Genomic DNA, 17669 nt, shown 5'->3' on the forward strand with positions numbered 1-17669 from the left:
ACCTATCACTTTGAAATCACCACACTTGCCACTTGTGTTCCTGGTACTTCAGTTTACACAACAGCATTTCGAGATTTCCATATGTTTCTCACATAATAACTGAATGAGCAACGGGAATGGATGCAAGTTTGTTTTCATTGTGAAGAAGGACGCACTTCAAAGTACACTTGGAGGCGTCGGTGAAAAGTCTCCAGTCAGTAGGGTCATACTGTGGTGCTCCTAGTTATAGGATAACCTCCAGAATGTTGTTGCAGTAAACCAGAAAAGAAGGGTGTAAATTCTTGTTCGCGTTGTCTGTACCAATAATACGTCGTCCCTGGTGCCAACATGTTCCTTTCATGAAGTCTAGACCCGAGTAACTCAGCAGATTCCTTTGTAAGGCCAAGATCTCGAACAAAGTCATTTAATGCTCATACAGCCTTGGTTCTTTTTCAACACATTCAGGGTAGAAATCACAGTCAGAGTTAGTGCCCGCCATTTCTGCGTCAGATTCAGAAGAGGGACAGTCCTGTAAATGTTGTGTACACTGTGGTACTGGTGTATCAGGGCCATGAGGAACGGGTAAAATTGCAGATCGAATATTGCTTGGATACACAATGTTACCTTTGTTGCTGTTGTTAAATCCCTTCACATTCACAGAACAGAACTAACAGTGAGTACTGTGGTCTGGGGGTTCTCGCCACACCATTGGAATACCGAATGGCAACGCAGTTCACTTACCGTTCACCCATTGCCGTAACTGCTCTATACAGGTTCTACAAGCCTTATGTGGTGCCCAAGGCTTGTCCTGGTCTCCAAGTTTCAAGCCAAACTAGGCATAGTAGGCCTTTCTCAAGAACTCGGTTATATTACGCCGCTGTCTCATCGGCACGGAACTTCCACATATATAGCAGAATGTACCTGGATTGTTCTTGCAAGAACGTTGTGGCATGTTGATAGATGTAAGTTCAGTAAAAATATAAGCACAACGAGAGAATGACGCCACTCAGCCAGAACCGCGTGTTCCCGGCTGTGTTGTACATAGTTGCCGGCTCTACACTCTGAGCGTGATAATACAGGACTACAAGATGGCTGGAGGATGTTGAATCAGTAAAATAATAAAATAAATTAATAAAAGAATATGGAAATCTAAACATAAAGCAACACTCTTCCTAACAAAGTAAGAAGTGCATTAGTGCATGTGATGAAATAAATGTAATATAGGATTTTTGAGAAAATGTGATGTGATGGGGAAAAATTAACATCGGATCCTGATTCAGGATGCAGAAGTCATCCTAAAAAGCAGTACAGAATGGCAGCAATGAAACCATCGCAGGACAGTGTAATTAGTAGAACAGAGGCAGCACGAGACTGAAGAAACTTCATTTGGTACATCAGGAAAAACACAGATAGGGAAAAAGCATGTAACAGATTTTCAAGATTTAGACACAATTCATGAATTTTACATTTTTCAGAAAACCATCAATATTTAAATTACAAGAGAACAGGAGAGGGGGTTGGTTTCCATGGAGGTTGTATCACCGAGGTCAATAGCTGCAGTTGCTTAAGTGCGGCCAGTATCCAGTATTCGGGAGATAGTGGGTTCAAGCCCCACTGTCGGCAGCCCTGAAGATGGTTTTCCATGGTTTCCCATTTTCACACCAGGCAAATGCTGGAGCTGTACCTTAATCAAGGCCACGGCTGCTTCCTTCCCACTCCTAGGCCCTTCCCATCTCATCGTCACAATAAGACCTATCTGTGTTAGTGCGACGTAAAGCAAATAGCAAAAAAAAAAGTTGTATCAGTTTGAGAAGTATGTGAAAGAGTTAGGCTTCAACTGGAAGAAGATTAGAAATAATAGTCCGGCTCCATGAATAAATGGGTAGAGTGCTGGCCTTTGGTCACAGGGGTCCTGGGTTTGATTCCTGGCAGGGTTTGTTTGGAATTTTAACCATCATTGGTTAATTCCGCTGGCACGGGGGCTGGGTGTACGTATCGTCTTCATCATCATTTCATCCTCATCACAACCTGCAGGTCACCTATGGGCGTCAAATTAAAAGACCTGCACCTGGTGAGCTGAACCTGTTTTCAGACACTCACTGCACTCAAAGCCAAACGCCATTTCATTTCCATTAGAAATAATTAGGACATGTTTCACGCATACTTCATGAGCATTATCAGCTAGAAATAACTTAATCCAAGGTAGGTTACGGCCCTGATCCCGGTATATATAATGTAGAAACATCTAATAATACATTGATAAAAAACAAATTTTAACAATTTAAAAATAATCAGTAAGATTATATTATGTCTATTAAAACAAATAGTGACCATTAAAATTGCTTAAAATGTAAGTGGAATGAATGACATGAAGATGTTTGCTGTGAGTGATTGTTCGTATAAATCGATGATCATAATAATCTTCGCCCAATGGCTTGTAATTAAAAACAGTTTTTCACATTAGGAGTGTGCTCTTGTAATGAACTATGATCATGTTTCATACATTAAACGTGATGAGGTGTCTTGAAATCACATGTATTGGTTGAAAAATGAACTGTACAGATGGATAAAATGTTGCCTGGATCAGCGTAAAAAACCGTATGAGACTCCCTCAGGTTGTATTTCAAACGTTATTATTATTATGTATAGATGGTGTATTATTATTGGGCTTCAAATGGGGAACTACTAATCTCATAGGTGAAAAACATAAATCGGGTGTGCCCTGTAAAAAAGAAGAGAAAAGAAAATGATGTGTGTCAGTTGCTGGAATTTAAATAGAAGGCTCTTACCATTGTGTTGGTTGAAAGGTGATTAGTCCCTTAGTTGTTTACGGAGGTTTGATGGTCACTGACTTGCTGCTACGTGTGTTGAACGAATGCAATCGTAGAGGCGGCGAAGATAGCGGAAGGGGGAAGGAGGGCGGGACGCTACGCGAGTTGTCAGCTAGTGGAGGGAATGCAATGTGAAAAGGCGTTGTAGGTGTAGCTACTGTTACTACCGGTGGATTGAAAGCACGTTTACAGTGGAAAATTTTCATGAAATTTTTAGCATTGATACCAAAGTCAGCAATTAGATTGGGGATTTGCTTAATTATGGGACTATTAATGTCCGAGATGTCATTTAAATTACTGTTTTTATTAAAGTACTGGTCCAAGGAAATGTAAGTGTTTTCATACCCAGTCATTACACTACTTTTACGTATTTAAGTATTTGAATATCTTGATCGATAGTACTGAAATTATGCCCCGTGTCCCTCATATGGACACTCATGGCGGAATGTTTTTTTGTGTTACAAGGCATTGTAATGTTCTAAGTACCTTATTCTAAAGCTACGGCCGGTCTGTTCTACATAAGAAAAATTGCACTGTGTACATCTGAGTCTATATATTTCCGAGTTTGAGAATTTGTCATAAATTTTATTAACGGAGTTAGAATTGAAAAAATATTACGGTTGGTGTTGCGAGTCCGGTATGCAATGTTAATGTAGTGCTTTTTTAATGGTTTGGTGATACTTGTAAATAGCTGGGTTGGTGAAAGTAAAAATAGAGAATTTTTTTTCTCGGAAAGTAATGTAGTTGTATTCTTTGACTTAATTTTACCTATGATTTTGGTGATCATATCAGGTTTATAGGCATTCAGCATGGCTAATTCTTTGATGAAACGTAGTTCTTTTTCTCGATTAGCATTAGAGAGAGGAATGTTCATGACCCTGTGAGCCAAGCTGTAAAATTTAGCAGCTTATGTGAGTGGAGGTGCAAGGATTCACTTTTTATTGTTATAGGAGCAGCAGATGGTTTCTTGTAAATTTGGTAAATGAACTTTTCTTTATCTCTAGTCAAAGTTAAGTCTAAAAATTTTAAGGAGTTGTTGACCTCGTCCTCTTTAGTAAACTTAATATTGTTGTTAAGGTTGTTGAGGAGGCTGTGTACGTTGTTGCTATTGTTCAGTTGTTTGTCTATGATCGCGAATGTGTCATCCACATGTCTTAGCCAGAGTTTTACGCCGTTAATTTTTTAATTATTAAATTGGTTTCCATATTGTCCATAAAGATGTTAGCATGAAAGCCGGAGATTGGGTCACCCATTGCTAGTCCCTTTTGATGATATATTTTATTATTGAATGTGAAATAGTTATTGTTAAGTACAAATTTCAATAAATTAATAAAATTGTCAATTTTTTACACATCTGCTTAGGTTGTTATGTTTCATAAGGTCAGTTTTTACAATGTTAATTACGTCATTTACGGGTATATTCAAATACATGTTAGTGATATCAAATGATACCATAACATGATTGTCTGTTAGCTTGAATGTGGACAATTTGTCACAGAAGTCAACAGAATTCTTTATGTAGGCTTTATTATTGAATTAAAAATGTTTACAGAGGAAATGGTGCAAAAATTTAGAAACGTTATTTGTGGGACTATTTCTACAATTTATAATGGGGCGCATTGGTATCTCTTGCCAGAGCTCTACCAAAAATACATAAGCAAAGGGAAAGGTTCTACCTCATGTTTCTTCGGTGTTCAGTTACATTTGGTGGGGTTAATTTTCAAGCTGAGTGAAATATTATGCATCCTCCGATTTTGTCCTGTTATGAATCCTTCAAATAACTGTAGGTTTGCGAGGGTGTCCGTTATTGGCTGCAGAGCATGAAGCCCATAAAGAGAAATTTTCTCTGTCATTTGAAGAGTAAGCAAAATTATGTATATAGCAAAGCAAAGTCACCTCCGTACAGGCCATAACGCCCTTGGAGTGGTGGAAGGTAAAGGCTTCCACTATCCTTAACCTTGGCACTTGGTGAGGTAGAGTGGTTAGCTCTACGCCCGGCCGCCTTTACCCCCAGGAATTAACCTGGTACTAATTTTTGGTGCAGGCTCAGTGAACCTTGGCCATATGCACCTCCGGAAGTGGAAATCTCGTTTCTTAAATTTTTCAACTTCCTGGCGGGGAATCGAACCCACATCCTTTCCTGGTGAACCGAGCTCGCCTTTACCACATCGGCCAGGCAGCCCCTAAATTATGTATATAACAAAAAATTATTTTAAATGAAGGAGCGTTTCACATATAGACTATAGATTTTACGTATAATCAGTAGTGAAGGAGAAAATTGAAAAAAACTCTTCTGATCTTCCTATAAACCCCCAGTCTGTTTGTTGATTTTTAAATTATAGGCATATCATAACCTGCTTCCGGATGAGTAGACTCTAAATATGAAGTTTGGTCGAGATATAGTCAATAGTGTAAAAGAAAATTGAAATAAACAAAAACATTCTGGTCTTCGCATAAAGCCCCAGTCTGATCAGTGATTTTTAAATCATATGCATATTGAAACATGTTCTGGGACAAATAGACTCTAAATATGAAATTTGGTTGAGAGATAATCAATACTGTAAAAGAAAATTGAAAAAACTATTCTGGTCTTTCTATAAACCCGTCTTTTCAGTGATTTTTATATGCATATCAAAACCTCCTCCTGGATGAGTAGATTCTAGACATGAAGTTTAGTTGAGATATAATCAGTAGTGTAAGAGAAAATTGTTTTTAAGAAAAGAACAAACTCTTCTGGTCCTTCTATAAATCCCCAGTCTGTTCAGTGACTTTTAAGTGATATGCATATCGAAACCTGCTCTTGGATAAGTAGACTCTAAATACGAATTTTGGCAGAGATTTAATCAATAGCATAAAAGAAAATTGAAAAAAATACTCTTTTGTTCTTTGTATAAAACTCCAGTCTATTCAGTGATTTTTAAATGATATGCATATTGAAACCTGCTCCTAGATGAGTAGACTTTAAATATGAAGTTTGGTCGAGATATAATCAAAAGTGTAAGAGAAAATTGAAAAAAACTCTTCTGGTCTTCCTATAAATCCCCGGTCTATTCAGTGATTTTTAAAGGATGTGCATATCGAAACCTGTTCCTGGTTGAGTAGACTATAAATATGAAGTTTGGTTGAGATCTATTCAGCCATTTACCTGTGACGGTGAAACGAACAAACAAACAAATGGACACGAAAGCTAAAAATGACTGATATGATCTTGAGTTATCTAACACGGATACATATATCAAAACATGGCAAAATAAATGATGTTACAGACAGCGGACCACTACAACTTTATTTATAAGATTGTACATTATAACTTTGTTAAATTAATGTATTGTCATTAAAATATGTCTCTTATTTATGATGTTTAGTGTGAGACTATAATTCTTGAATCAACTGATATAAGAATTATGTGTTTATTAGTCTTGGAGAGCGGCAGATAGTAAATCTAGTGAAGATAGCTGCATTCTGTCGGGATCCATCGCTCACAGAATCCAGACAAGCTGAAATGAGACGAGAATGTCTGAGATACTGGGAAATTCCAGATAAGGCTCGTACTGCTCCTCCACGAACCACTCCAGATGTGAAGTGCGAAGAGCTGCTCAAGAAAGATAAATTTTTCACGGCAGGTAATAAGTTTAACCCCTTCAGTACAGTAAATTTTCATTTCAACGAATAAAATAGTCATTACATTAATTTATTTATTGTACATTTGTATATGACCTGCTTATGTTAGTATGTTAAAGATGCACGCTATGTATTAGAGCAACCCAAACAAGAATTATTTTGACATTAGGCCCTCATCAGTTGGAAAAGAAGATATCTGCTACTTTACTCCCTTAACAGAGTATTTATTTTTCACCTGTTGAGTAATTTATTTTGGTAATTTTTCCCTCCTCAAGTATAAACATTGTTTCTCTAGGGCAAAGTTAACATGAAACATAAAAAAGTTGCCGTCACACATGCACTCTCTATCTGTCTCCCATGCTATCAGTTCTTCTAGTTCATCAGAAAAGAGTCCGATTCGTTGGCTGAATGGTCAGTGTACTGGCCTTTGGTTCAGAGGGTCCCAGGTTCAATTCTCGGCCGGGTCGGAGATTTTAACCTTCATGGTTAATTCCAATGGCTCGGGGGCTGGGTGTTTGTACTGTTCCCAACATCCCTGCAACTCACACACCACACATAACACTATCCTCCACCACAATAACACGCAGTTACCTACACATGGTAGATGCCGCCCACCCTCATCGGAGGGTCTGCCTTACAAGGGCTGCACCCAGTTAGAAATAGCCACACGGAATTATTATTTATCAGAAAAGAAATGTTCAAAAATTATTTTCTTCTTCTTCTTTGTTCTGCATTGGCCTTCGCGTATTGCTGCATCCAGATGCGTAAAACAAAAGCTAAAGGTTTCCTCCTATTCATTATTGTATGTTGTAACCTTAAAAGTGTTACATATATTTGTTGAAGCTAGTTTCAGTCTTCCCAGAGACCATCATCAGTCAAAATCAAAGTAAAGGAAAGACATGAATTAAAAATTAAAAATATATATAAAAAATAACAAAATATACACACATGAAGCAAGCATGAAATTCAAGACAAGTAAAGATTTTTTAAACTCTCATCACAATCGCATGTCCTGTGCAAGCTCTCAGCTTTCCTCCAATTGAAAGACTGCACCTCACAGAAGACCAGGTTAACCCGCCATCGGTAGCGTTGTTAGGTAGCTCCTAACATTAACATTCCATATTAAGAAAAGTTTTTTGGTTTAAGATTTTAACGTTTCAAACTCAAAAGAGTATATGAGTCACATGTTTTGCTTTGTTACACTATGATTCACGCACACGTCACGTGGGGGAAGTGCGCTGTGTCGGGCAGTGTTAGGCGCATTCTAGCCTCGATACCTTTGGCGTCATAGTTTTTGCGCATTCTGCGCTGGTGTAGTTTTAGTAAAAAGTATCACAGTGTAGTTATAATGGCTAATAGGCCTTGAGCTGGATTGAAATTGAGGACGACGTATTTACTGATGTTAATGACCAAGTCCTTTTTATCTGACTGTAAGTGATGCTCGTACTGAACATTCCATGCATCAAACTGATACAGAGCAATCCAACGATTTGGAAAGTGATATTGATACAGTACTAACTAGTACCCAAATTCTTCAGCCTATACCCTCCAAATGGGTTTTTGGCACCCGAAAGAACCACAGTGCCGCCCTCAAGACAACGGAAAAACTTGAAACGTCCATCCTCTACAGTCATAATCATTACGAAAAGACTAGGATAATTTTATTTTTTCAGACGTTCCCAGGCAGAAACCAATATGTGCCTACTGCCCAGTCCAGAAAAAACCGATTTATGTTAGCTCACTGTGATGCGTGAAGGTGTTCAATATGCAAAGAGCTCACTGGACTAAAAAAGTAGTATGCAGTGAATGTTTTTCGCAAGAAGTTGAAAGAAATGAGTGAACAAGACAATAATAGAAAATAACAAGGTTCACAAACCATGATCAAATTTATTTTGTACTGTAATATGTATTTCAAATGCCAAGGTTCTTTGTTCCTTTTCATAATATTTAGTAATAGTTATGTAGGTTTATAAAATATAAAAGGGTAACATAAAACTAGTCAGATAAAACAAAATTATAATTACCTTCTAAAAGAATGAAAACAATGTAGGAGTCAAAATTGTAGTAGCAAATATTTAGATAATAAACAATTGTGGATATATACAAATATGTAAATATATACATAACCCCATTGCACTTACAGCCCTTGAAGGGCCTTGGCCTACCAAGCAACCGCTGCTCAGCCCGAAGGCCTGCAGATTACAAGCTGTCGTGCGGTCATCACGACGAATCCTCTCGGCCGTTATTCTTGGCTTTCTAGACTGGGGCCACTATCTCACCGTCAGATAGCTCTGCAATTCTAATCACATAGGCTGAGTGGACCTTGAACCAGCCCTCAGGTCCAGGTAAAAATCCCTGGCCTGGCCGGGCCGGGAATCGAACCTGGGGCCTCCGGGTAAGAGGCAGGCATGCCGTATAAGTACTAAAATCATATACCAAGCTGATGTTAGGGAGTGCCTGTACACGCTACCTCTCGCATAATTTAGGACAACACTACTGATGACGGGTTAAACACTAAAATATCAGCAGTAGAGAAATCTTCTAGAACTCAGTTCACCTGATGAGTGTTTTTAAAATCTTTTACTTGCTTCATATGTGTATATTTTGTTATTTTTTATATATCTTTTATTTTTTATTCAAGTCTTGCCTTTACTTTGATTTTGATTGATGATGGTCTCTGGGAAGACCAAAACTAATTTCAACAAATATATGTAACTTTTTAAGGTTATAACATACAGTATTGAATAGGTGGAAAACTTCAGCTTTTGTTTTACGCTATATTGCTCTTCAATACAGATTTTATGAAATTTATTACCTACATCCAGATGCTCAAAAATATGTATAGGTTCAGAGTTATCCTCAAAGTGTACATTCAAACTAGCATTGATAGTACATAAGAACTTTTTGCACTATTCCAAACTCTTCCCACTCTATTTTAATGTCTATGATGTCACTGTCGCCTGTGCCATCTTCTGCATCAGTGTCACCACTCAGATCACCAGGGAACGGATTTATATGTAAATACATATCTCTTTAGGAAGCTAAAATTAATTATATTTTGCATTACTTTACGAATCATGACGTGGAGTTGAAAAATGGAGTATTCATTTTCCATATTTTTCCATATTTTGGAGTTTAGCACACATGTTCCATATTCTTCGTCATTAAAAAAATATAGTCCATATTTTGGCTAAAAAGTATTAAATTATATTAAATTAGCAGTCCTCTCAATAATGGAGAAATAAATTAAAAATCTATATTTGAAAATTTAATATTTTAACTGGTGTGCAGGTTATTATCACTCCTGTCCACGTCTGGGCTGATAAAATAAGCTGATAAGCGGTGCGAAGAAAGAGAGAGGTTGAGCCCGGAAGTGGTGGAGATCAGCCGGTCAGTACCGTGACTACATGAATCACACTTACAGCCCTGAGAAGCTGCATTACATAACATCGACTATGTCTGTGCTATAATTTCGTAACTAGGGAAATCTCATTCATCGACGATGTGCTAGTGGTTTACGGATTAGTTCATAATTCGGGCATTCCCTTTGCTTGCTTCATAACTCCATCTAGTTCACTACCAGTCATTCACAGTTTGAATTAGCAGTGTGACGGATCATAGTGTTCTTGTACGTTCAGTGTGTGTGCAGTCGTGTATTGATATTCATTGAAGACATTAACGTTGTTACAATATGCCTAAAGTAGCTCAGTCAACCAGTTTAAAATTAAAGTTACTTATCAGAATTTAAAAAAGATGGGTTATCAACTGACAGTGAGATATTATTTTGTAATTTGTGTCATTGTACAGCGACATCTACTCAAAGGTTCCTTGTGCAACAGCACGTTTCAACCAGTAAACACCAGGCTAACAAACAACGAGATTCCAAGCAGAGACAGTAGTTTCTGACACAACCAGCAACTTCCAGTTTAACGTCCGAATTCAATACCGATCTCTGCCGTGCTCTCATCTCTGCTGACGTACCTCTCTTCAAACTGAATAATCAGTGCTTCAGGGAATTCCTCGAGAAATATACTTAACGATCCATCCCAGATGAGTCAACGTTCAGAAAAACGTACTGTTCAGCCATATACGATGAAACTGTTTGGAAGATAAGGCAAGAGATTAAAGACGGTCCAATTTGGGTTTCCATTGATGAGACAACAGACAAAGAAGGCAGGCTAATTGGCAACGTAATCATTGGTTTGTTAAGCGAAAATTATTGTAAACGGATTCTCTTACACTGTGATGTTCTAGAAAAGTGCGATAACAAAACTATAGCAAAACCGTTCAATGAGGCTGTGGGTATCCTCTGGCCACAGGGTGTTAAGTATAATAAAGTGTTACTTTTTATTAGCGATGCCGCACCTTATGTGATAAAAGCTGGAGAAGCATTGTGTGTTGTATATCCTAAGATGACTCATATAACCTGTGGAGATTTAAGTGTAAAATTAACATTGGATTTAACCCCAGCAGATATTGTGAAGTTGAATTATGCCCCCATTACCTCTTCCGATGTTGAACGCAGTTTCAGTCAATATAAATCTGTCCTTAGAGATAATAGGAGAAGATTCACTTTCCAGCGCTTAAAAGAACATTTTGAAATCCATTGTTTTGGTAACAGAGAATAAAAGATTGTGTGTTCTTCAAATATATTAAAATGAGAAGTCCAACATTATGTTGCATGTAGATCTACTTAGTTTAGCTTCTTTGAACTTTGATATTAAATAGAAATTAATGTTATATGTGTAATTTTAAGTCCGTATATAATTCCATATTTCAATAATAACTAAATATATATGTACATATTTCAATAATTATTAGTACATGTAAATCCGTTCCCTGCAGATCACTAAATTAAATTTCACTATCAGCGTCACTGTATTCTGAATCTAACAACATCTGCACAATATAATTTTTGGATAAATATTTCAATTTTTTTTTTTGCCTCCTGAACCACTGTAAGTCACCATGCTGATAGCATGCCTACTACAGTAGAACCTCGATAATTCGAAATCTGTTAATTCAAAATCTTGCCTAATTTGAAGCAGCTATCATTCCCGGAAACATGAGGTACAGTTTTGGATGTTATTTAAATTGTTTAATTCGAAATACGGATAATTCGTAATTCGAAGAATAGTGTTGGTCCCGTTGCCAAAATTCAGACTTTTAGTTTGAAATTGCCCTTATATTTTGAAATAAATAGTATTTTACAGAGTAATTTAACACTCTGTTACACGCATAATAATTGTATCGCGGTTACACGAGTGGCGGGGATTCCCTCGTCATGCACAAATAAGTGAATAAATTGTGTCTCTTTTGTTCTATTGAAGAAGAAAGGACCTAAAAATCTTCCTCACAGTACTGTTGTTTACTTATAAAGTTATTTAATTTTTGTTATGACCTGAATTAAAATAAACGAGAAGGGGAAATAATATTCCCTCGCTCATATTCCCGATTTTTTTATACGTCCTAACACGCATAGGCAGAGATTCCCTGCAGTGTTCATTTTACAACATCTTTGTATTTTTCTAGTTTTTTAATGTATAATAAACACTGCAGTAAAATTCACATCAATAAAGAACGAGTAAAATAGTAACAATAGTAAAAAAATAGTAAAAGTAGTAAAAGTAAAATACAGAAAGCGAAAAGAACTAAAAATATGTCATCATCTAATTCAGCTAGCAAGTCCTTGATGCGTTGTTCTTCCTTTTCAAAATCCATCATATGCTCTACCGCGTACCATTCCTAAGAAAGAATATAAAAAGAACAATGAGTAATAGGTGAAGGTATAACAAGAGCAACACCAACGAAAGTCAAGAATATAACTTACAGTAATCACACGGTAACCCGCATAGGCGCCCGGGAGAAGAATAACAAACATCTACTCACGTACACGCCTCGGCAGTGACTAACAATGACTCCACTCTGCGCGGACTATGTCCTGGAGAACAACCCTTCACGCATCCCATTAAAATTCAAAATTCATGAAAACGTTTAAATAGCGGGGAATCCTTGCCCTGCGTGTAACGGAGTGTGTTAAATTAAAAAGTTCTCCGCGTCATGAAAGAACGCGTCTTCTGGAACGTGCAGGGGTAACTTTCCGCACTTTCACCCACTTCGGCATGTCTACAGTATGTTTCATATCTGCTAAGTTTGAGTGGAATCGTAATTATTTTGTATTCGGCATTTTAAGGAACGCCACAATATCACATAACAGGCACTGTGCAAAGAGGTAGAATCCGCGAACACTGGTGATGCCGACAGTTGGCGAATAATCAATTTGTACACACCAAACAATATTGTCAATGCCGATGAAACGGCTTTGTTTGTTTGTTTGTTTTATTATTTTTAATGCTGAGGCCTAACGGGCTTATGGTTTTAAAGGAGAGAATTACCAGCCAGGGAATGTACTTTGTTGCTATGCAGTGCACACGGAAGCCAGAGACTTCCTTTCCCCGTCATAGGAAAGTTCGAAAAGCCACAATGTTTTAAGGGCGTCGGGCACTTTCCGTGCAAGTACAAGGCATCTAAAACTGCAAACAGTACAGTAATCCAAAAGATAAAGCATTTGCACAGGGGAGCCAGCATAATTTATCTTCGTCTTTGAATCATGTTCTTTTTTTTCTCCTTTTGTTGCGTGAGGTTATGTTTGCCATTGTTTTATCAAAGGACATTATTTGAATAATGTAAATGCACCTTGTTGGATACATTTCTGAAATAGTGTTTTCCATGGCATTTGAAAAGTTTAAACTGAAAATCAAGGAGAATTGCATGCATTAATGGGTCTTAGAAGTGCCATGGCGGGAAATTGTACAAGAGTATAGTCACTACTGTTGTTCTAATGCTGATGGAAGCAAAAGACTTTCTCCTCTCATCATAGGAAAGTTTGATAAGCCGCGATCTTTAAGGGCATAGGATACTTTCTGTGCAAGTACAAGGCATCTAAAATGCATACAGTACAGTAATCCAATGAGTAAAGCACTTGCACAGGGGAGCCAGTCTAGATTTCTCCTCATCTTTGAATCATGTTTCCTTTCTTTTGATTTCATTGCATGAGGTTATCTGTGCCAGTGAGTTATCCAAGTACATTATTTGAATACTGTAAATGCTCCTTGTTGAATACATTTTGGAAATAGTTTTCTTCCATGGCATTTGAGAGGTTTAAACTGTGAATCAAGGTTAATAGCATGCAGTAACGGGTCTTAGAATATATTGTGATGCCACAAGGGTTGGCATTTCTGAATTACGTGTTGGCAGTTAATTCAAAATCACGTAATTCGAAGTCCGATTTTTGCGCCCCAACGATTTTGAATTAACGAGGTTTTACTATATATGCAAGAGCAGTATGCTGTATTCGGGACAGATGAAGATCCTGAAGGCAATTTCCCCACCATTCACTTGAATTCTGTGATCAGCAAGACATACAACCAACACTCAATAATAGACGGGAGAAAGGTTCAGAAAAGGTTTTACACTTATAAGCGGCTCGTGCAACATACAGTGCTAATTTGAAATAGCTTTACCAGTGGCGTGCACTGAACCCCATCTACCCCAGCGCTGCTGGGGTAAATAACTTTGTATTTACATTTTCTTATTATTCCTTGGAAGTTTAAAAAACTGCGAACTTCTAAGCCAAGCCAAGTACAGCTGTTTCGACAGTCCGCTCGCTCTACCGCAGTTCAGGTTCTCCAGTGAGCTGGGTTTCCTTGCTGGTGTGAAAGAGAGCTACCCCAGCGAAATTTAAGTTGAAGTGTTCAGGGTAGATTGCCCAACATGAACACAGAACTAAGCGCAAAGTAAAAGCATTTTGTATTTGGTGTCTTTGATGATGGTATATAGTGAAATTTTTAGTGTTCCTCTTGGTTTATAGGTGAAATTTCCGTGAGTTCTGTGCCATTCTTCATGAATATAATGTGTGTTAAACGATGTGACGAATATTTTCCCTCGTTTGTCATTGATGCACGTACATTCAGTAAGCGAGTGAAAGTATAAAACTTTGGCGATGGTAAAATACCAGTTACATTTTGCTGATTTAGTTTAGGTTAGGTTTTTTAAGTTAAAAACAAATAGTCCCAGTGTATTTTTGTGAAAACCATGACTCTACTGTACTATCATGAAGTGTCACCGGGTGAAACTGTAAGTAAACTGTAAAATCTGCTATAGATTAAGTTATGATGGTGTCGTCACTGCTGTGAATATCAATTTGGAAATAGGTGCGAGTTTGTGGTTGAAAATTTTCTTGAAAGACCTTTCTGAGGTAGATCTTTCCACGCAAAATGCAGCCTTATAAAGTGGTAATATTGATTTCAGAGAGTGTAGTGGGGCTGCGATTGCTTATATTCTAAAACCATTTTTGCCGGTGGGGTGACGAATGTGTTCACTGCACGCCACTGAGCTTGACACTTGAAAGCAGTTCACACAACTAGCAGACAGTATGCCATGTGATGCGGCTAAGCGGTTAAGACTCCAAGACTGTGTGCTTCTGTAATTCATTCATAAGTCTAGAGTTGATCCAGGCATATTCACTTAAGGATTCATGAGTCATGAGACATGGCATGGTAATAACAAGGCTCCAACTTAATTGGCATTGTTTTTACTTACTTGTACCAGGCTCTTCTCTTTCCTCTCAGACCTCCTCTTATCACTTCTGGTTCAGTTTTCATGTTTCTGCCTCTTCCCTGTGTTTAGTCTGTACCCCTCTTTTACCTCCTCTTTAAATATTATACCCATTTCATAAATAGGACCTTTTATTACATGGCATAACTTCAGTCAGTGCTCATCTTCTCTTTGGACTGATGAAGACATCATAGAGCTTTATGGATACTTCTTATGTTTTCCTCATGTAGTTAGTTCTGGTGTGTATCTTTTAATTAAAACCTTTGTCTAAGTAAGATATTTTTTTCTATTTTTTTTTTTTTTTTTCATTTTTCCACATTCAAATTCAGGTTGATTAATTTCTTGTATTCTCTCCTTGACAATAATTCCTTCAGTATTCATAACTTTTATTACCTTATGTATCCCACCATTGATCACTGGTCACCCTTAGCAGCTGTACGAGGAAAATTACATATTAGAGTACTTTGAGAATTTAGGATTGTGCATGGATTGTCAGATATGCACCCATAATAGTAGAGCAATTCATGAATTTCATAGTTAGTTCCCTATTGACATTAACCCTCAGCGGACAACTGTCGGGCATTTACTGACATTCCAGTTTCCTGTTCTGGGCGTATGTCGGGATATACCCGCCAGCTGTTTCCACGGTAAATATATACACGTGTGAAGCAATTATGCATGCTGCTGCTATCTATAGTTATTGTGTAGAACCTTTAGGAATGTCACAGCCTTCTGGATGTGTTAAAACTTTGTTTTACGAGTTTTACAGGTAAATAAAGAGCGAGCTGTTGTTTACATTAGTCAGCTGTGAAAATGGCAGCGCGCAGACAGGGTAATGCTACTTCGTACGATATAGCTCGTTTTTTAGATGAAATTGACAGCAGTGATGACGAATTATCAGTTATGGACAATGAGTTTGATGTTTCTGAGAGTGATAATGACAATTCTAGCGAAATGGAAGTAGTTGAAAGCGAGAATGAAAGCAATAAATAGTAGTGAACCACACGATGGTTGGAGAGTTTATCGCCCAGCTGATCCGAACTTTGTAAGAAACCACACACTTTGATTAGTGGTTTCTCACCTCCCGCAGGTAAGAAACCATTTACTCCCGTTGAATTTTTTACACTGTTTTTTTACAGAAGAATTGGTACAACAAATTGTTGATGAAACTAACTTGCTATGCAAGAGAAAAAATACAAATGAATGCTTCGAGAAGTGCCACACGGAGAAGAAATATAAGTAGGAAATGGACAAACTGTCTTTTAACTACATGTTTATTGCTTATAGTGTGTATCTAGAGTGATAAATTAATTCATAATGTTATGAGTCAGACTTTGTATTTTCATTATACCTTCATTGTAAATATACAGCTTTTTTGAAGGAAAAAATACAACTAGTGCAGGGCTACACAAGAAAAAAATTTGTCTGCTAAGGGTTAACAACATTTAAAAATTAATTCTTAAAAATAATTTATTATGTAGTTTCCACCTATTCCATATTAAACAGTTAAATAGTCATGTCTAAACTAGAACATATTTCAGTCGTCTTGTGGTCATCTTCAGCTAGATTCAAATAATATTTTTAATCACATGCAGTGATAGGTTAAAAACAGGATATACACATTAAAATATTTTTGTACAAGTTAAAATAAATGAACACATTATTCTATAAAAATTGTGTTGTTGTTTGTTTGTTTTAAAGTTCTTGGATTTGTCAAAAAATATTTGAATAGACAAATACATATGATGAACATATTTGAAAGGTACAGGGAAGGAAGGGGCTCATAAACATCGTATTAACTTTTCAGTAGAAGCATTTTAAACTTCAAAATCTCGTAGAACTGTTCTTTTACTGATTTTAAAGTCCGGAAATTCACAAATCTTGGTACATTAATTATAAATGTGTAACTTACTTTCATTATAGAATTTTAATGTACAATAAAGCAAAAATTTAAAATATCTTCTGACTACATAGATATGTACAGGAAAAGGGGCTCATTTCACTGAACTATTACCTTAAGTCTCTGTATTACTGTTTATTTTCATTATCATTAGTAAAATAACATAAGCAGTATACAAACTTTGAACATTCTTGAAGCCCCTGACAAGCACACTATCACATTTGACAATATTCATAACAGTTTACCAATTACTTCAGTAACTATTATGTCCCATCACATCCCGCAACACAGGCTACATTATCCGTAAGGAATTTTCAATATTTGAGAAATTATTACATGCCCCGTTACCACAGAATCTCATTAACTCTTATAAGTCTGTGAACTTCTTGGCAGATACAGGTAAAGCTCCTAGGGAAGAAAATCATTGTGTTAAGTTACGGTAATAAAGTGAAGGTGAGAATTACACCATGAAGGGAATGATGCACTTACCTTCATAAGCTTCCTCCAGCAGGTCAAATTGGCCATCAGGATGATTGGAAGCATGTCTCTCCCATTTCGCTGCTATGGAGATGGATTCCAAAGCTCCGTTGTAAGGGGCCGTAAGCTCAACAACGGTCCTCTCTGGATCTTGATCTCTGTTACTGGCAGGGATAGAAATTGTGATTGCCACAAGACCTATCTGTGTCAGTGCAACGTAAAGCCACTAGCGGGAAATGGCGATT

The 17669-nt window shown here is 37.2% G+C and overlaps 1 protein-coding gene across 1 annotated transcript in view; it reads left to right on the forward strand.

Moving 5' to 3' along the window:
* Positions 1–17669, forward strand: part of Cmtr1 (Cap methyltransferase 1) — a 240378-nt gene that overhangs the window by 141785 nt on the left and 80924 nt on the right. Inside the window, exon 12 of the mRNA XM_067135097.2 lies at positions 6228–6433. Coding sequence (XP_066991198.1) covers positions 6228–6433 — 206 coding nt within the window. The remainder of the gene's footprint in view (positions 1–6227; positions 6434–17669) is intronic.

The sequence above is a fragment of the Anabrus simplex genome, chromosome 1 (genome assembly GCF_040414725.1).
Source record: "Anabrus simplex isolate iqAnaSimp1 chromosome 1, ASM4041472v1, whole genome shotgun sequence".
Lineage (NCBI taxonomy): Eukaryota > Metazoa > Arthropoda > Insecta > Orthoptera > Tettigoniidae > Anabrus > Anabrus simplex.